This window comes from Phocoena sinus, chromosome 1 (genome assembly GCF_008692025.1).
Source record: "Phocoena sinus isolate mPhoSin1 chromosome 1, mPhoSin1.pri, whole genome shotgun sequence".
Classification (NCBI taxonomy): Eukaryota; Metazoa; Chordata; class Mammalia; order Artiodactyla; family Phocoenidae; genus Phocoena; species Phocoena sinus.
Window position 1 is genome coordinate 152,486,140 of NC_045763.1, and position 19,801 is coordinate 152,505,940.

General features: G+C 53.9%; 1 protein-coding gene across 5 annotated transcripts in view; it reads right to left on the reverse strand.

Moving 5' to 3' along the window:
- Positions 1-1,386: 1,386 nt before the first annotated feature.
- The window catches only part of NFASC (neurofascin), a 188,525-nt gene continuing 170,110 nt past the window's right edge, over positions 1,387-19,801 (reverse strand). For 3 of the 5 annotated variants that reach the window (XM_032652104.1, XM_032652123.1, XM_032652073.1), the window contains 3 exons: positions 12,847-12,978; positions 10,527-10,596; positions 1,387-7,045 (listed from right to left, as the gene is read on the reverse strand). In XM_032652104.1, the coding sequence (XP_032507995.1) occupies positions 6,814-7,045; positions 10,527-10,596; positions 12,847-12,978 (434 nt within the window). In that variant the 3' untranslated portion in view covers positions 1,387-6,813. The remainder of the gene's footprint in view (positions 7,046-10,526; positions 10,597-12,846; positions 12,979-19,801) is intronic. The other 2 variants (XM_032652083.1, XM_032652094.1) reach the window with 2 other exon arrangements.

Sequence of the window (19,801 nt, forward strand, 5' to 3'; positions counted from 1 at the left end):
TTGCATGTCAAGGGAGCTGGAAATAGCTTGAAATGGCTAGAATTTAGGGTATATGTGAGGAGTAGTAAAAAAAAAAAAAAAAAAATGAGGCTGCAGATGTAAGGTCTAACATGTCAAACCATGGAGTTTAGATTTTATCCTATTATAGCAAACAAGGTTATTATAGCAAAGGTTATTGTAGCAAACTTGAAGTTTTCCAGTCAAGGAGTGACATGATCAGATTTGTATTTTAGAAGACCCTTTTGGCTACAGTTTCAAGGGGGAGTAGGCAACACAGGAGGCAAGGACACTGTCAATTCAGGATGAGGCCTTGGACTAATGGAGGGGCAGTGCAAGTGGACACAAGGAGCAAATTTCTGAGACAATCTGTGAACTTGAGAATGATGAGGTCTTTCTCATATTCCAGTAAGTGAATAGGGAGGTTCAGAGGTGGTGTGTGATAAACCCAACGAGTTATTCAGGAGCCAGACCTGGAAATAAGGTCTTATTTTAATCTAATGAAGCAATAACCCCTCAAGTCAATGATGTTTTCTGAAGGAAGAATAAACACAGGTGGCTTGGATAGTTACTTTGCAGTTCTTTGTCCGAGAGATTTGGGTCTACGTTTGCAGGGGAATCTTTTTGCCCTTATTTCCCATTACTGCCTACAAGCCACTAGTTATCTTTCTACACGAGCAGAACCACTCTACTCCCCACACTAACCTGAGGAAAGGGAGGGGGCTTACAGTGCATCCTCACGCTGCCTGGGTGACGGTCTTCAGCCACTCCTCAGGGGCAATGTGCACGACAGGCCAAAGTATCAAGAAAGGCGGCGTGGTGAAACTTAAGCGGTGTCGCTAACCAACACAGCCCCCTGTGTTTCCTTCCCTTCTCTACTCGCTTGTTGATTGAGATTCCTTTGAGTCTATTAAGAGGGGGGGTTTGGTTTGTTGTAAGCAGTTTTATTCATCCTTTCAACGATATGAAATGTCTGTTCTGTGTCAGGCACAAGGCAGGGCATATGCCGGTGTTCTCACATCCTCAGGGCAGGCAGGGCTGCAAAGGAGGAGCGGCTAGGAGGCAGAGCTTCACTGCACGTTCCTTTCCTTCTCCCCACATCCCGACACGGCCCTTCTTAACAGGTGGCTGTGCACAAGCACACGTCCATTGCATTGAGTCAGGGGTGTCTCCATGGCTACCACTCGTTCTACCTTGAAAACACTAACTGTGCCAATGAGTTTTCCAAGATAAGACCAACTTCAAGATGGGGGCTGGTATCGCGGAATTTCTGGGTATGCTGTCTGGTGCCCATGAAAAACCCCATGATTCATTTCTGTCATTAATCCCCAGACATCCCTCTTCTACCCACTAGGGAAAATGAACAAATTACATGGCCAGAGTCCATTTTGAACAACTTTTATTATACGTTTAGTGTTCTCTATACAAAAGAAATCAGTTTTTTTTTTTTACAGTGATTCAAAAAAAATTCTGAATAATTTGGCCTTTTCATTGCTCATGCAGTCGTTTATAAGTCCACATATTAGATGGTCCTCACGACCCAGAAGCCTTCCCTGCTGAAGGTCGAGCGTGACACCCTCAGATATGCATCTGTCACTGACAACGTTGGTTAATGCAAAACAACTCGCAAAAAGGAAAGAACACGATGTGAGAGGGGTTAAAACGAGGTGTGCCATGGTGAGTTAAATATTTAACCAATGGAAGAAAAGATCAGACCAATTTGTGGGTGTGTGGGTAGGTGGGAAGGGATGGAGACATTCGGAAAAGATTTCCCCACTGAAAGGAACAAACCGGAAAATGTGTGTGTTGAAGGGAGGTGAAGGGCAAGAGGTCCTCCAGGGCCCAGCATGGGTGAGGGTGGGACCGGGACAGAAGGTGGCCACGCCACAGACAACTGATGCTCAGTGCAGGAGGATGTGAGGTTGGCAAAGAGCTGGGAGCTGGGCAGAGGGACAACACTGACCGAGGACGTCGAATTTGGGAATCAGAAAGGAGAGCAGGGCAGGGTCACCTGATCTGCATCCTTTTTGAAAAAGAAACAGAGAAGTGCACAAAATTCTGGATTTCTTCTCCCAGATTTTTGTATTTATTGCTTCACTGAAGTCTTTACACGTGCTGACCTCCAGCCCAGCAAATCCCGGGGTCGGGGGGAGCTTCCATGGGCCCTGCTGCCCCTCGGCACCCTGTGGCCGTCGCTCTTCCGAGGGACACAGTATGCTGGGGGCGCGATGCATTACGACGAAGCGAGAGACACCACCCTAGGGGATACTCTAGGCTTCATGGTGGCAAACACCAATCAGCTCGTCACTCTCTTCTCCTGGCTTGGGTCTCCCCTGAACAGCACGGCTGGTTCACCACAGGCTGGCACAGACTGGCTGAGCTGGGACTCAGAAAAATCCACTGATTTCATCTGTGGAGGTGTATGGGGATGTGGGAGACGTGGAAAGAGACGTGGGAGACAGTGAACCAGCAGGCCAGATCTTAAGTAACACCACTGCTCCCAAGGCAGCAGCTGCAGTGAGATGAAAGAACACTGAACAAGGAGTCAGAAGGCCTGAGCTCAAGCCCTACCTCACCTTGATTTACTAGCTGTGTGACCTTGGGCAAGTCCCTTTACCTCCCTGGATTTTAGCTTACGATGAGTACCTTCAATCAGATCAGCTCTGTGATCCTTCTGCGTGCTGAGATCTGATCCTGTCTTAAGCTAGACAGCTTTGTACCTATTTCACTTCCATCCTTATCGTTACAAAACATCCATTTAATACTAATGTACTGCTAGAGGGGCACTGGTTTTGGGTGTGGCTTGAGATACTGGGTGGTGGGGTATGGTGGCTTCCCTGGACAGCTGTCCTCCTTTCCCTCTGTTCCTTCTCAGAACCCGTTCTTAGTAGGGGAGGGAAGGAAAGGGCACTGCCCTGGCTTGGGCTGGGCAGGCTGGGGACAGCCACAAGGTTGGCTTGAACTCCCATGGGGTGGCCCCTGCCTGGTTTCAAGGAGGGGCTGCCCAGGATTTGGGCTCTGCCCGGGGCACTGAGTGTCCTCCTGACATTTCAAGCTCTTTGTTTCATTCGTTGGACTCCTCTGATTTTCTGTTTTAATCAGGGATCTCCCTATATGCTACTCTTAAGCCACCATGTAAAGATCAACTCGGATCCACAGGGTGATTTCTTTCCAGTGGACCTAGCTGGGTGGAACGAATTACAACACGGGCTTGTGTGTGTGTGGCAGGGGCTGGTGCAGTGGTGACCGAGGTATCACGGGCAGGGAGTGTGCTCTGTGCCCTCCCGCTGAGAAGTGATTCCTGACACCCGCCCCACCAGCTGAGAGCCCAGGAAGCCTCGCCTTTTCAGCGTGTTAGTGGAGCAGCCTTGCAAAGACTGAGGCAAGGGTGTGTGAAATCCCCACGGCTCTCGTCACACGGGCTGTTTGGGATGCTCTGTGACTTGGCTCTGATACTGCAAAGAGGAGCCCCAGGAGCCTTAAAAAGCTGCTGCCTGTGCTGTTCCTGGGGAAGATTCGCTCTCCTTTGGATCAGACTCTGTCTCTCTTGGTTTTGCCTCCAAGAATTGCCCAAGTGGGGCCCAGCATGGGCAGCCTCCTTCCCCTGCCCTGAGTTGTGCACGGCACCCCACACAGCCCTTCACGTTTCATCTCCAGCGGGCCTGGCTATGGACTCATCCTCTTCAAGACACGGTCGTAATCTGGATTGCTCCCCCGAAAGTGCCGCCCTGCAAAGGCGCCTGCCACTAGGTCTGCTGTGAGTGTGCCGGTGTGGCTGCCGGCTGTGTGCAGGGAGGCAGTCCAGCGGCTGGAAAAGCCACAGGTATCTGTGGGTCTGTTCCCACCCCTTTTCCAGGGCTAACTGCATGCACGGAAACCATGAAAGCACCGTCTGGGCCCAGGCAGCGGTCCCCTTGCAGGGTGATTAGTACTGGCACCAGCAGCCTCTCGGACCTTGGGACTGAGACCTTGGGACCTGCCAGGAAGGGGGTAGACCAAATGCCTCTGACCCCTCAGGGCGAAGGCAACGGACGAGGGAAGTGGCTACTTTTCAGCTGAAACTCAACCATCTCCCCAAAAGCAAGGTAAGGAAAGAAGGGTCCCATTCACAACGACCCAGGCAAGGTGAGAGGCAGCTGTCCCCCGGCCCCGCAGTGGTGCCCTCCCCAGACACTGGCCTCCCCGCTCCTTTAGCTGGGCCCATGCCCCTCCGTGGGGACAGGTTTTCAAAGGAGGGACTGACTAGGGGAGACAGAGGCACCAAAATACAGACAAGTTCAGCAACTTGGCCCAAGGGGCAGAGAAGAGAGGCTCAGGCAGCAGGACTGCCCCTGTCTTGACCAGTCTTCAGGACCAAGTTCCCGCTCCAAAGCTCTTCCCTTTGAGCCTGGAGCCACTGGCGGCTTAAGCACTCAGTGCCAACCAATGCCAACCAATGCCACTCTGTCCCAAGACTCAGTTCCACGACTGTCAGCCCTTCCCCCATCATCAGTTGTGTGGAGGACTTTCCTGAGGCAGAGGGACGGGTGTGACATCTTACGGTCCATCCTGCCCAAAGAGCTTACTTCCGGTGCAATGAGTTTACTAGTGCGTCCTGTGCAATATGGAATGAGGGCCTGAGAGGCTGACTGCTCTGCTCAGATCCAGAGTGTTTTCTGGAAAGGCCGGTCCTTTAATTCAGCTCACAGGCACACTTCCCTGACATTCCCTAGGCTACAGGAATGCCCAGCAGTATCCAGGCAGGTGGAGGAGGAAAGGCAGGGGAGGGGACCCCTGAGCTGGCTCCCTAGTCCCCTACTATTCGCCCTGTCCCCCATCATCACGAGAGCGCTTCCCCCCAGGCTTCCAGGCAGCACACCTGGCTACGGCTTGGACCAAAGGACAGTTACTCGCTCGGGTTCAGACAACATAACTGGCTCAGCTCTGGGCTACATTTTCTCACCTGCAGACAGAGTAGGTGTGCCTATGGGCTTGACCTTCAACTGACTGATTATTAAGTGATGCAGGCATTGCTAATACCTTTGCGGCTTAAACATGTGGCAAACGATGCTTTAAGAATGTCTCTGAAGGACACAGCCTTGCTCCTGCCCAGGTCGCCTGGCAAGAAGCTGGAGGCTCCAATCAGAGGCTGTGTCTGTGGCAGGTGGTCCACTACTGGGGGTCAGCTTCACCCTCCTGAAACCGACTTTAGCTGCAGCAACAGCTGAAGGGTTACTCTTAGGCTCTAGATCTCTCTCTCTTTCTCTCTCTGAGGCTAGGTACCTTTGGTTTCAAAATGGAGTAGGTGGGGAGCGTGAAGGCAGTGCCTTGGGTCTCAGAGAACTGCAGGTCTGCGAGTGTCTCCATCTGGGGCAACGGGCTGCAGGACACATTTTGACTGGCTGCTTCTGGTTCTGCTGTGATGCTTGCATAGGCCGCCCCATTCTCCTTGAGACTGATGTCACTGGAGGCTTCAAGGCTTGCAGGGAGGGGCTGGAAACCTGGGAACTGCAGGGACAGGTCAGAGCTGCATAAGGCATATGAAGAGCACTCCCAGGCCAGGCTTTTACAGCACTGTTGGGGGGGGCGGGGAGGGGCTCCTGATAGGTAAATACCCTAAGGAAAGGACACACCGGCTCAGTCTTGGGGGCAGCAGGGCCCCATCCACACGCCATAAAACACCAGTTTCAACATCATACAGGAGCTGCCATCTGCTAGAGACGAAAGGGGGAGCAGTGCTTTCCACCCCCAAGCACACCGGCACAGCCTTCACATCGCAGGGGTCCATCTCCTGGAGGGCAGCAGCACAGACCCCGACCAGGTGGGAGGCACCCTCTACTCTGGATGCAGTGGGTGTGGTCCTCTCTCCCACATCCTGAGTTTCACTGATGGGGAGGCAGGAAGTCCAAACCTAGCCCTTTCCTTCTCTCTAGAGGTGGGCAAAGCTCCCTAGGGACGGACGCCTGGTTTTCCTCTGCTTGAGGTACACAGTCACTGGAGCTGAAGTCCTTCCCGCTCCTGTTCCTTAAACTCCTTCAGTCATTGCAGCTTTCGTCTCAGACACTCCAGAGGCAGGGGCAGGGTAAGAGCCAGGAGCAAGAGGTAAGCCCACCTCCCAACTGCACCAGAGCAAGGCAAGGAGGCCTGCTTACCCTCTCCCTGCCAAAAATACTGTCATTTTCCAGAAAGGAGCCAAGCCCAGCTCAGCAACTGACAAGGCTGAGGTGGATGGGTTGGGGGCCAGGGGAGGCATCTGGCGAGAAAGGCATCCTTCGGAAATACGTTGGCCCAGCTGCGGTTTGAATACTATAGCTTTTCTATGTGTTCGTTTACGGATCAATCCTTTTTTTGCCTATCTATCTCTGAAGTTTCCTGGGGGAGAATCCACCTATTCTTTCTTTTTTTCCAGGGACATTTCTTCAAAAGGAAAAGAAAATGGAGATGTTGGGTCTGGAGGAGAAGACCCACAAAGCAAAAATAAAGACAATGAGTTAAGTACCGTAACCAACAGAAACTGGTGAGTGTGTGTGTTGAGGTCAAGGGCAGGCAGTGTGGGTAGAGGCTGGGGGTGGCTGTGAGGCTGAGCAAGGGACCTGGGCTCCCTCCAGCTGAGCTTAGCCATGGCTCCAGCTCGCCCACTGGTGGCACCCCGGGGGGGTCATCGGGAGGGGGCTTGCGGTTGGCTGGGTGGTCACTGGTCCTCACAGCTTGGCAGACTCCCATGTTGTACCCTTGTCCCTGAAGGTGGTGGCGGCTTTGTGGTAGGTCTGCAGTGGCTCGTCTCCCCCTCTCCCCTCCTTCTACTTGCAAGGTAGTGGCTGTGCCTGGGGGGCTCTGTTAGGCCAGAGAATAGATGGCGTTGACAGGAGATGTGGCCTCTGAGCTTTCGTTGCCCTCTGTCTCTTCCTTGTCCTTTTTGACTGTGTACTGGCCGATGAAGGAGCCGTCCTCATTGAACTGTCCCTCGCCGCCCTCGCCATAGTCCACCAGGCTGTCATCACTCTCCTGCTGCTTGATGGTGCCATCCAGGGACGTCTGGCTGCCCTGCAAGGGCTTGTTGTCCTCGTCACTGGATGGAGAGAGGACAGAGAGTCAGGGCTGGCCCACCCAGCGCAGCCCAAACCCAGGCCGGGTGGAGGAAGGCCTCCAGCCTCTTGCCAGGCATGCGTACCACACAGCTCAGAGAGGACGGGACCTCAGGGATGACCCAGATCAGCCCTCGCTCCCCTCCTCGTCCGGCCAGTTCTGCAGAAGGGAAGCTGAGGCCTAGAGAGGGCAGCATCGTCTCCCAGGCGAGGGGCAAGCTGGTGCAGAGCTGGGATGGACCCACACTCCTGGACGCTGGGTCTGGGGTCCTCTCTGGGAAGCTGGGTGACTCTCCGGGATGGAAGCGGGCAGAGGACGCCACCCCATGGTGAGGCAGAGCCAGCCGCTTGTAGACCAGGGGGACAGGAAGGGTCAAAGAAGGGGAGTCAAGGACTTGGAGTTCTGGTCCCATGTGTGTCACTGTGTGGTTTTGCAGCCTTGGGAAAGCCCTTCCTTCTTACTGGGCCTTAGTTCCTCCATCAAGAGGGTTCAACTAGCTTTGACTGTCTGTGATCTGTGACTGTCTCCGGAAAGACTCTGCTCTTGACAAAAAGCAAGGGTCTGGGCCTTAAAGGGACAAACCTCTCCCTGCCTTTCCCCTTCTTTGTCTTGGTGGTGTTCCTCTCAGCTCTGGTTTATCCACAGACAGATGCTGTTGTTTCAGGGCTAGCAAGTGATGGAGGGAGGAGGGAGGGACATGCAAATGAGATAGGAGGGGCCAGCAACTTGAGACAAAACCAGCAAGGCTCAGAGGATCCAGCTTAGCCCCCCTCTGAGGCCCCAGGTCCTGCCCTTAAGCTCCTCTCATGCAAGGAGAGCTGGTAGTTAAAGTGGCATCTACCCACTGGGGTGCCTGCTGTGCCCCCAGGAAGTGAGATACCCCGAGGGGGCCGGCATCTGCTCAAGCACCACATCCCTTCCCCTGGCTCTTCTAGGCTCAGAGGCGGGGACCAGGTGCTGCTGGCTGCACTTCAGAGGAGAGACGAGGTCCCGGCAGGGGGCAGCCGGACCAGCAGTGGGCATCTGGGTCCCGGCAGGCACGACCACAGCGGTGCCAGGCGGTCTGAGCAGACACCCCCCACCCCCACTCCCCTTGCCCCAGGCCACACTTAGCCCTCCCTGGGCTTGTGGCAAACCACCGGCTGAGTTGCCATTAGAGTGGGCCATGAGTTCTCACTTCTAACCGCAGTGCTGGTCAAAGACGGCTGTCGGGGCAGGGCCGCGAGCCAGAGGACCTAGGCATCAGGAGATGGAGGGCTATTAGCCCACTGCCCCCATGAGCTGAGTGAATGCGGCCCGTTACCCTGCTTAACTGTGTTCTCTGACGGCAGTGCTATGGGAGAGGCAGCTGAGTGAGGGAAGTGGGTGTCTGGGGTTGTGCTGTATTTGTTCAGGGGGTGGAATTCACGTTTTGAGAACCAGGAGATTCTAATGACCGGGCTCCTTACCCGACTTGCCAGTGTTTTTCACAGGCACCCTCTCCCCGGCGCCCTCCATTCCCCCTGCAAGGGAGTGACAATTGTGTCTATGTGTCTATGTGGTTCTCGGGAATTCGAGGCCCCCAAGCTAAATGCAATCACTGAACAGGGTGGCCCAGTGGGGGTTGGGGGGGTCCTTAGTGTGTCAGGTTCTTGTGGGGAAAGAGGATCTAGGTCTGGAAAGAACAGACCTCTCCTAAGGGAAGCCTGAAAGAAACCCAATGACTGTGGCCCCCTGGTCCAGCCACCTGTTAGCCGACCTTCCAGGAGACCTTCGAGGACCAGGTGGACAGACAAGGGAGAGAGAAGCAGAGAGAGACACGCCAGAGAGGTGCCTGGGCAGCGAGGTCCCAGACGAGCAGGGTGAGCCAGACCCCCAGCCTGTCCCACCCAGAAACTTGGTTTTTCCTCTAATGTATTAATTTCTCCCCTTTCCCAGTTTCGGACTCTTGGACTCATCCAAGTGGGGGCTCTAGGATGGATGCCGCAGGCCTCCCCAGAGCCGAAGCCAAGGGGTGTGTATGTGTGTGCGTGCGTGTGTGTACACGTGTGTGCGTGGTGTGGAAGCCCGTGCGTGCGTGCACCAGTATATGTGTATCCAGCCTCAGTGTCGGTGGGTCAGGGGGTTGGGGTGGTGAGGCAGGTGTTTTCACCCAACAGCTTTGGTGTCTGGTGGAGGAGAGGTACCTGAGGAAGTGGCTTCTCATAGCGCAGGTTACCTGGCCCTGTATTTGAGGAGGTCTTCACCCTTCCTCACGCTGCATTGAGGGCCTGGGGAGAGAAGGCCCAGGGCCTTTGGAACTGATGGCCAGAGGATAGCTCCTGGCCCATGGGGAAGCTGGGCCCCACCAAGGGCGCTGAGGACAGCCTGGGGCAGGGGGGGGGTCTCTCGTGCTTGTTCTTTGGGAGGCTCCTGGGGATGCATGAATTGGATGGATAGACAGGGTCTATAAGCCGCCAGACGGGCTCCTGTGTGGGCAGAGCCTCTGCCGCCCATCGATCTGATCCTGTTTGAGAGGCTGCAGATGGGCAGAGTGGCGGAGGCCCAAGATAGGATAAGGAGAGGTCAGAGGAGGACGGGGTGACCTGGCCCCAGAGAGTGACTTGGTGGGGGTGGGGAAGGAGGGCTCCAATCAGAACATTTCCTCCCTTTGCACTTGGCCTGGGAACGAGACCTCCGTGACTCACCCTGCACCATTCCTTTACTCAAAGCATACTTGCCAATAAAATGGACAGATTACAACTTTTGTTAAGCCAGATACAAAGGCCCGTCCAGATCTGAGGGGGAGCATGGGCATAGGACAGTGGCAGTAGCTGGACGCCGGTAGCTGGACGTTGGGCCCCTGGGCTCTCCAGTTCTGCACTAGCTCACTGAGTGGAGAGCACAGGACTCTTCCAGGTCACTTCCCAGCCTGGGCCTTGGTCTTCTCATCTGGGACACAGGCACCGGACCAAATGCCTCTCCAAGGCCTGTTCCAAGCTGCAGCCCAGAGAAGTCACTCTAGTTCCCGAGGAAAAGGCCTAGAACACCTCCCCACGCCCCCTTCATCCCTCACCTAGTTGAGTTTTAAAGACATTACAACTTCCCCAGGTCGTCATCTTCAGAGTTAAGGTGGGGTGTAGGCAGAGAGCAAGCTGAGAGCAGAGCTCATTTCACAGCAAGGGGGGGCCTGGGTGCGCTTTCAGAGCAAAAAGGTGGAAACACACATACAGAGATGCAATAACTCTGAGTTGTGCGGTTGAATGAATGAAATGCTGTTCATCGAATGAGTGTAAGTGTGCTGGGCAGTGCGCGCCATCCCCGGGGGTATGGGGGGGTGCTGTGACAGGGGCGGAGGTGACAGCCTGATGGGAGAGGACATCCGTGCAGCGGCGTCTCAGCCCAGCTGAGCAGCTCTGAGGGAAGGGGGCTGCCTCAGGGGGGGTGAGGAGAACCCACCTGACAAGGGGTGCTCTGTGTGAACAGGAGTCAAGGAGATCGCGCACCTGTAATCAAAGGAGCCATCCTCTTCTTTGGGGTCTTCAGGGCCAAGGGGAACATCCTTCTTTTCTCGCACTTGGTCAGTAAGGGAAGCAAAGACACAGACGTCACGATTGACCGTGCTCGAGCTCTGCGGGGCCCCAAAGTACAGCCAAAGAAGCCGCCTCTGGGTTCCATGACTCTCCCTCTTAACAAGGCCCCATCCATGCCCCCCTTGTTCTTGCCTCCCACGGTTGATCGGGTGCCAAGTGAATTCTGCTTCCTCCTCCCCGTCACTGGGGCTTTTCTTACATCTCCACTGACAACTGAAATCTCCCCCGACCCGGCTCCCCACCACCGCTCCGTGAGGTCTTCTCCAAACACCAAATGGATGCGATCCTTGGCACCTTTCTTTTTTTCTTTTGGCTGCGGCACTCGGCATACTAGATCTTAGTTCCCTGACCAGGGATCGAACCCATGCCCCCTGCAGTGGAAGCGCCGAGTCCTAACCACTGGACCACCAGGGAATCCCTTGGCACCTTTCTTAATCTGGTTCCATGTTATAATTATGTGTGCACCTTTATTTTGCCTGTAACAGAATGCCAGTTCTTTTCTCGAGGGTGGGGACTGTGTGTTTCTTCAAAGCTCCTAAGAGAGTGCCCTGGGCAGACAGGACACGCCACACACACCTCTGGAATGGAAGGTGCTCTCTTAACTGTGACCTCACTTGTTTGTGCGACCCCCCTCTTCCCACACCTCCTCTGTGATGTGTCAGCGTCCCTCCCAGGCCCTGTCTTGTGCTGTGATCCTCCTACTATGCCAGCTGCACTGTCCTTGAGGGAGAGGTCACCTCTCCTTCTAGTATCCTTAGCACCCAGCACAGAGCCTGGCACACAGCAGACTCTGAGGTGAGTGACTTCGTTTCTTCCTGAGGTACGAGGCAGGATAATCACCCCTATTTTAGGGGAGGGAAGCTGAGGCCTTGAAGATGTCACGTAACTAATTAGCACCTAAAGTTTAAGGTGGAGACTGGAGCCCTGGCCTCAAGGCTCCTGGTTCACTCATCTTCCTAATGGATGGGGGGCTTCCCTTGGAGCTGGAGGAAAGGAGATTAGCTGTAAGAAGAACTTTCTGGAACGGGCAGAGGAAGGCTGAGTTCATCTGATCAGTTCTCAGGTGCATCAGTTCCACCTGGAACAGAGGGTAAGCTCAGAAAGGCTGCCCTTCTCCTAACTCTGCCTTTCTGTCTTACAGAAGAAAACCAGCCCCAACACAGCACAACAAAGTGAAAGAAAACATCATTCACCAACAAAGAAGTATAATTTCCTGCCCTCCCTGACTTGAAGGAGAGGCATAACTCTTTAGAATCCTAGGGTCTGAGGGCACACGGGCCAGGGGAAGAAAATAAAACAGAATCTCCTCTCTCTTTGAGTTGAGTTTTAGGGGATCGTGGAGGAGGATGTGTTCACAGAGATGCACAGAAGCCGGCACTTGGGGAGCATGGGGTGTGCCTGGCGAGGGCTTTGGGGGCAGGGAGCAATTTCACTGTGCAATCCAGCTGGATTTTCACTCTCAGGGTCATCCATTATCCTGTCTCCTGTCACCCTACCCACTCCATCACAGACAGATGGCTTTCTCATCCCTGTCTGAAAAACAGTCAATATTTCCAGAAACAAAAAAAGCCGGAGGTCCTTGTCCTTGACCTTGGTTTGTCTGGGCTGGAGGATCTTCAGGCCACAGAAGAGAAATACTGCTCTGGGACTCAAGAAAAGCTCAAAGCCCTTTAAGGACCGGGGGTGGTCCCTCTCAGTGCAACCCAGCCCTCAGCCTCTGCCAGCTCCTCAGGTAGGAGCATCTGACCCTCTCTTGGTATATCTGTGATTTCAACCCAGCCATGCTGAGAGCCCAGCTCTGCGGCCTCTTCCATCCAAACCTCTCTTCACTCCGGCCTCTCTCTTACAGTTCCAGAAAATGCTTCTCTCCTTCCCCCTTCACTGGGACATAGCATCCTCATGAGATTCAGGCTGAAGAAAGCCAATTACTGAGCAGATGGGTGGTGAGTCAAGGGGAGGGAAGGTCATTCTTAATGGGAGCCAGGGTTCTTTCCATCTCCTCTCTGGCTGCCTGGACTGTTCCATCCCCCCACCTCAGGCGAACTTAATTAACTCAAGTGCTTTCTGGCAACTCTGAGATGCACAGAACAGGCAAGAGGACTGTACGTCCAAGCTTGGCAAGGATTGTGCTCACTGAGAGGGCGGAGCCTCCTGGAGCTGGCAGGGGACCTGGTGACTCACAGGAAAGCCCGCTGGCCCTGTCCCCCAAGCCCGCTCCTCTGACACATCTTACCTGGGTACTTGCCGCCTCGACTCCTCTTGATGAAACAGACGATGAGCAGGGTCAGCACCAGGAGGGCGACGGCACACATGAGCCCAATGAACCAGCCCTGGGTGGCGATGTCCGCCTGGTTGTTGGTGTAGGCTGGCGGGGGAGGGCCAGAAGCAAACACGTGGTGAATGATTCACGTGGGAGAAGGTGAGGAGGGGAGGGAAGAACTTCAGTTATTTCATGTCCAGGTTCCTCCTGCAGCCTAACGGTACCACCCAGCAGCTCTCTGGCCCAAACTACCCTACCCTACTACAGGGACAAAGAGAAAATAATGTAAAAGTCAAGGTCAAAAGGTCAGAAAAGAGGCACAGGACAGGGGTACAGGGAGCAGAATAAGCAGCAGGAGGCTGGACAGGCCCTTTAGGAAGGGAAGTTTCCTAAGCAGGAGGCGTGGCATTCTTGCAAAGCCGGTGGCTGGGCACAGCCTGGTGGGGAATGAGGGAAGGTCAGGGGTTGACTGTGATTTCCCACGAATGAGCCACAGGGGTGAGCCGGCACGCTACCCGTCAGGGAACAAGGTCAGCGGTCACATGGCAAAACCCCTGGAAGAACGAACGCCTTCGCAGGCCTGCACAGGCACAGAGCGGCGGCCTGTCCCACCAGTACGGCCCTGAAGCCAATCGGGCTTCCCGGCAGCGGGTCGCAGGTGGGGTACAGTTCCAGGATGCCCCGTGCTTCCTTGTGTCTCCCCAGCTGCACTGTGGGCTCCCTGACAGCAAAGACAGCCCCTGTGTGGGTAGCCCAGACGGGCCGGTGGCGAGGTTAGGGCCAGGGCTGTGCATTCAGCACACCCCATGCTGCCTCTCCCAGACCACTTCCGTACGTGGAGACCCCTGTGACAGCGGGTCCCTCGCTGTCCCTGCCTGGACATGTGGAGACCTGTCTCAAAGTGGGCAGACACCTTCATAACGCGAGGGGCGGATGGGCGGGCCTGGAGACCAGAAGCAGATCTGACAGCATCCTGGAGGACCAATGGCTAAGGTTAGAGATCAGAAGGGGTGGGGTGGGTAGGAGTCACTTGCCCTCTTCCTTTCTATGGACTGGAGAACAAAAGAAGCAGCCTTCCACGGAAACCACGACGTGGAGGACAGGAAGGATCACAGGGGTAGAACAGACCCTGGGTAACCCTGGGGCCAGCAGAGCGAGCGGAGTGGCCTCTGGGAGAGCCAGACAACATCGGGAGTGCTGAGAGCCACGCAGCCGGAACCGAAGCTCAGGGCCTCCTCGGGGGAGAAGCACAGGCACAGAGGATGGACCCTGGGCCCGTGCCGTACTCTAGGGTCTGCATCACACACCATTTTGTGGGGCACGTATCTGGGTGCAGTCTACCCTTTGCTCTTCTTGGGCAGAGAAACTGTCTTTATAGCGTTCTTAGCATCTAGCCAAGGGTATTGCACCAAGATGGGTCTCAATAAACAATGAAGACTGATGAACAAGACCTTCCACGCTCTCTGTGCTCTGGCTGCCCAGGCAGCCCGGGATGGAAAGCAGCTGAGTCCCATGGGAACATGGCTGTGACTACTCTGATCCAGGCACGCTGTGGGGCAAATCCCATCCCTGCTTCCGCTCCCGCTTCCGAAGGCCATTTCCTGCACAGGGTCAGAGAGGTCTTCCTAAACCCCATGCAGGATCAGATCACTTCCTCGCTTCAACCTCCAATGCTTCTCATTACTGCTAGGAAAAACCGTCCATTCCTTATCCTGATCTGCTGGGCTCCATCAGTCCCATCTCCCACCACCCTGGACACTCCCACTCCTGCCTCAGGGCCTTTGCATCTGCTGCTCTTTTTTTCAGATGGCTCCCTTAGCAAACGTCATCTCTTCGGAAAGGCCTTCCTGGAACTTCCCAGCTAAGGCAAAAGCCCTCTCCCCCACCCAGCCACTCTATCCAAGGGCTCGAATTTGTCCTCTTCATAATAGCACTTATAACCATTTGCTACCTTACTAACAGTTTACACCTGGAAGCACTTCCTATGGGCTGGGATGACTCCAAGTGCTTTCCCATGATTATCTAATTTAATCCTCACAGCAACCCCATCAGGTGGATTTTCACCATTACCCCTATTTCACAGGTGGGGAAACTGAGGCACTGAGGTTAGTGATTTGCTTAGGGGCCCAGAGCTGGTAAGTGGTAGAGCTGAGCTGTGACCCTTGGCCGTCACAGCTCGAGTCTGTGCTCTTCACTACTCCGCTCTCATCTCTCCACCCAGAAGTAAGCTCCCTGAAGGAGGGACCGTCAGGGTTACTGTCACCCCCCCAGTGCTGGGACACAGCCTGGAATATAGAGGCACTTGATCTGCTTCCTGACTTCCTTCCCTTCGCTCAGTCCACTCATCCTCTTGGCCTGATGGGGTCTCTGCTTCCCTCAAACTCCACGCTTGCCCTCCCTTCTGCATCACCCACTCCAGCACGCGACTCAGTCGCCTGCTGTGGGTCCCCTTGGCAGTTATTATCGCATCTTTTTGTGCTTGCCTTGAGCTTTGCTGGAGGAAGATGAAGACCCAGGCCCCTCACAGATTCACTAAGTCATACTTCAACTGGACCTTCTCCGCAGCCTGGCCACCCTTCCACTCCTTTCTCACTGCCCCTCCCAACTGCTCCCCCTCCCCCTCTCGCTGCCCCCATGTGACCCCCCCTCTCTGAGTCAGTGTCTCGGTGTCGAGCTCACCTGCTCCACTCTGGAGACCACTGAAACCTCACAGCCTCCATGACTGTCCCTTCCTTCTGTGTCCAGTAGGGCTCTCCTCTCTCCCCTCTGAAGGGACCCAATGCCTCACCTCCTTGGTGGCTCAATCCTGTAAGGATCTCTGAAAACCCTAGCATTTTCAATTTCTTCCTCTGTGCTATCTCCTCCCTTCTGCTGTCAAGCACGTTGAAGCTCCTTGTACCTTAAAACAAAAAACCCTCGAAGAACCTGGCAGACTTTTTGGCTCTAGTGCACGCACTGTCCTCTTATAGGTAAACTCTTTGATCTTCCATCATCTCCAGCTCCTGCCAACTCCTTTCTCTGCCCCCAAGACGCTAACCTCGAGCCCCTCTGTACTCAGCGCTCATCCACCATCACTGAGGGCATCTTTCCCAGACTTACGTCGACACCCTTGACTCTTACTCTCACCTGCCCTCCAGTCCTGCCCTTCCAACTGGTGATCCTTTTTTCATCTCTCATTGTCCTTCCAGCCTGTCCCACCCACACTGTAAGCCCAGGGCTTGCTCCTGACACCTCCCTGGACGGTCCCTCTGCCCCCTTCCTGCCCCCATGCTTCTGCCAGTGGCTTCACGACTCATCTCTAAGGGCTATCATTTTACTCCTTCCAAAATGTCTCTCATATTCACGTCACTGCACCATTCTAAAGGAGTCCCCTCACCCCAGTGTCCATGAGATCCCAAGGATACAATGACACATCACGTTATCATGTTCCCAGAACACTTCCATCATGCCAGGTGCTCTGGTCTTCCCCTCCCTGCATTCTTCCCATCCTGCCCCAGAGAGCCTGGATCGCCACCCTTCTTGCCCTCCACCTTTCCACATTGTACCCCCTCCTTCCTGAATCTCCCATTCCTCCAGCTCACACCGATCTCTGAACCCCCACTTCACCCCTATTTACTCTGCACAATGTAACATTTAATTGCTCTGTTTCCTGCGTTCTTGATGTCCAGTGATACTATTAAGGCTTGAGAAAAGGGGATTCCTTGGGCCCCCCCCCGTACTTAGCACGATGTTGATCTCCTAACAAGCAGTCATTGACTACTTACTGATTAATGACCGATTGAATCCTAATATGCTATGGTTAACCTGGGGTATCTCTCTCATTTTTTCCTGATACCAGCTGGAGGGTCACATGGATATTGGCTTGACCACGTGCCACCTGGGCACTGGGATGAAGGAGCCACTTCAACTTGTGTTTGGATGGTGGTCGCCACCTTTTGCAGAGAAGTTGGTCTGAATGTCTGCGGTGACCTGTTTGCTCCACCATCTTGCTGATAGCCGTCTCCCACGAGACTCCTTTCTCTTGGGAGAGAAAGTCACAATTCCAGGGAAAGTGGCCATATGGGCAATTTAGAAATTAAATGTAGCTTTCCATTCCTGACAGCACCACGTAAAGTTCAAATGTTACCTTCAGTCCTCACTGAAAAGATCAAAGAAATTGCTGTGAAGTTTGGACATAGAAGGCTGTTCAAAACCAAGTAGATTTTGTAACTATGCTTGGTGATAGATGTTAACTAAACCTATAGTGTTAATCATTCTGCAGTATATACATAGGTCAAATCATTATGTTGTACACCTAGAACTGATCAGTGTCAATGAGGCACAAAAACAAAGAAACCAAAAACCCAGTGGGATCTGGGGTAAGGTGGGCTCAACCAGACCCCATCAAAATGACTCTGTTTCTCAAGAACCAAAAGAAATTTAGGACGTGATCTCATTCACAATGTGACCCCACACACAGACTCTGAGAGGAATAAGGCGTTTTTGCAAGGCAGTTACATTTGTCTGCTAACACCACGCTTAATCGATCCGTTCAACATGTTTCCAGATTCCTAACGGACACAGTCATAGCAACATCCCAAGACCAGGGTATATTTACACTCACCACCTTTGTTGTAGCTAACGGAAGCCAGATCAGCACCCGTCCACTGGGGACACACAGGTCCTAATAACTCTTACTCTGGCCTGGAGGCCATATTTTGTGTGCCTTCCACACCGCACCCTACAATCCTGCTCAGAAACGGGCAATTCACCTGCAAGGCAGACAGTTCCCATAACTCCGAACTCTCATCAGGAGGAAATTGGTTTGGCCATTAGAGAGAGGCCAGTCACTCAAAGTCAGCAAAAAAATGATATTTCAGAAATACGGCAGATGAACAAGCATGACAGGGATGGGCTTTTTTGTTTGTTTGTTCGTTTTTGCAGTACACGGGCCTCTCACTGTTGTGGCCTCTCCCGCTGCGGAGCACAGGCTCCGGACGTGCAGGCTCAGCGGCCATGGCTCACGGGCCCAGCCGCTACGTGGCATGTGGGATCTTCCCGGACCGGGGCACGAACCCGCGTCCCCTGCATCGGCAGGCGGACTCTCAACCACTGCGCCACCAGGGAAGCCCCTGGGCTTCTTCACATGCAGTTTAGCTTGGCTGCTCTCACTTAAGCATCATTTTACACCTTTCCATCTTCACCTCGCTCCATCCTGGGTTTCTCCCAAACACAGCAGAAAGAGGCCCAATACAAGTAGGTCCCCTAATGTCCCTCCTCCCGGAGTCCCTGAGGTCTAAGGCAGTTTGCTGTCTGTCTCGCTGGCCCCCGTCAGCCCCCCATCCCACCTGCCCCAGGATGTAAGAGCTGGCAGGCCTCCTGGAGTCCAGGGTTATGTGTCTGTGGTCCCTCGGGTCTCTTTGGCTTCAAAAGCTTCAAGAATTGGTGATTAACTTCCCATGTGAGATCTTTCTGGTGAGAGTCGGGGAGCTTGTTAGCATTCCTTGTGCTTTTCTCCCATTTCCTTCCTGAACCACTGTAGCATGTTTGAGCCTATAGACTACAGTGATGGCCTGTGGTTGCCTAAATGACTAGTGGTTGGGCCCAGAGATGATCACCTACTTTGATGAGACACAGGGACCTGGGACATTGTGTGAACTTGACTCTGGGGTCCAGCCACTCCTCTGTGTGTTTTCAAAGGATCTGAACACACACTCACAGACACACATGAACTTCAGAAAGTGGAAATAGTCTCCTTCTCTATGTGGTTTGCACATAGTCATTTCCAGCCAGCCGGTGAGGTAAGTGAGCTGTATGTACTCAGGGCGAGGGTCATACCTGCCCTCTCCAGCTTGCACTGGGAGGAACTGGGGAAACGTGCAAGTGCTTAAGGCCTCAATCACTCTGAAAGCAAGTTATGGGATCAGTTTCTCCATAGCAACCACAGGAAAAGAGAGATGAACACCTGAGTCAATATTCAGAAGCGTATTACCAATTATTATTATTTTTCTGTATTGCGCGTTTCATATCTCAAAGCAGATTGGGACATACCCCAGGGCAGGGGCTGGTCCTTTTTGCTCTGGCTCTTTCTCCCCAACCCTCACCCACAGTCCCAGGGCTCAGCTCTGGGAGAAGTCAAAGTCTGAAAGCAGGCTGAGCTGGCTTTCGCTGCAATCCCTAGGATGGAACGCCATCCTCAAATCTCATCTTTGCTTTCTGCCCCTGTGCTGGACTCAAGTTTGTAATGAGCAAAACCAAATGCACGCACTGGTGAGCAACAGCTTGGGACCTCGACTGGGTCAGACAGAATCCAGCCACCTGCTCTGCTTGGTCAACTGTCCAGTCCCCTGGCCTGGCTCCCAGGATGACCTGGCTGCTCATGGACATCCTGCCTGAGTTGGCCGGGTTAGCCTCAAGCAGGCAGCAGGACTCTCAGACTCCCCGAGACTTGATGGCATGGGCATGCATAGGACAGGCAGAGACACAGGGAGGAGGCCGGGACACCCAGACCAGGAGGCGCCAGGCTAGCAGGGGTGGAGTGCGGCCCTTATACACGTGGGCAGTGACTCTCAAGGTGCAAGCTACCAAGATCAGCCTCGTCAAGCCGGGCGCAGGGAGGGTAATCCGTACTTAAGTCCACATTCAGAAGTTCATATAAACCGTTGTGTGTTTTCTCCTTTATCCTGTGTCTAGCAACCTGCACGTGGTTAGGATGTGCCTTGAGGCAGGGACTGGTGCTTTCCTCTCTCAGTCTCTTTCCCCACACTCATCCTTACCCCAGGGCTCAGCAAACTGGCCACTTGGCTAGCTTGCCTGGATGATTTTAAAGAGACACACAGACAGAGAAGCAAGTGTCCTCACGGTCTCCAGACTGCCAGCCACCCTGATCAACAGAGAGATTTCTGAACCTTGCACCTTTTACTGAGCCCCACTTGGTACAAGTGAAGAA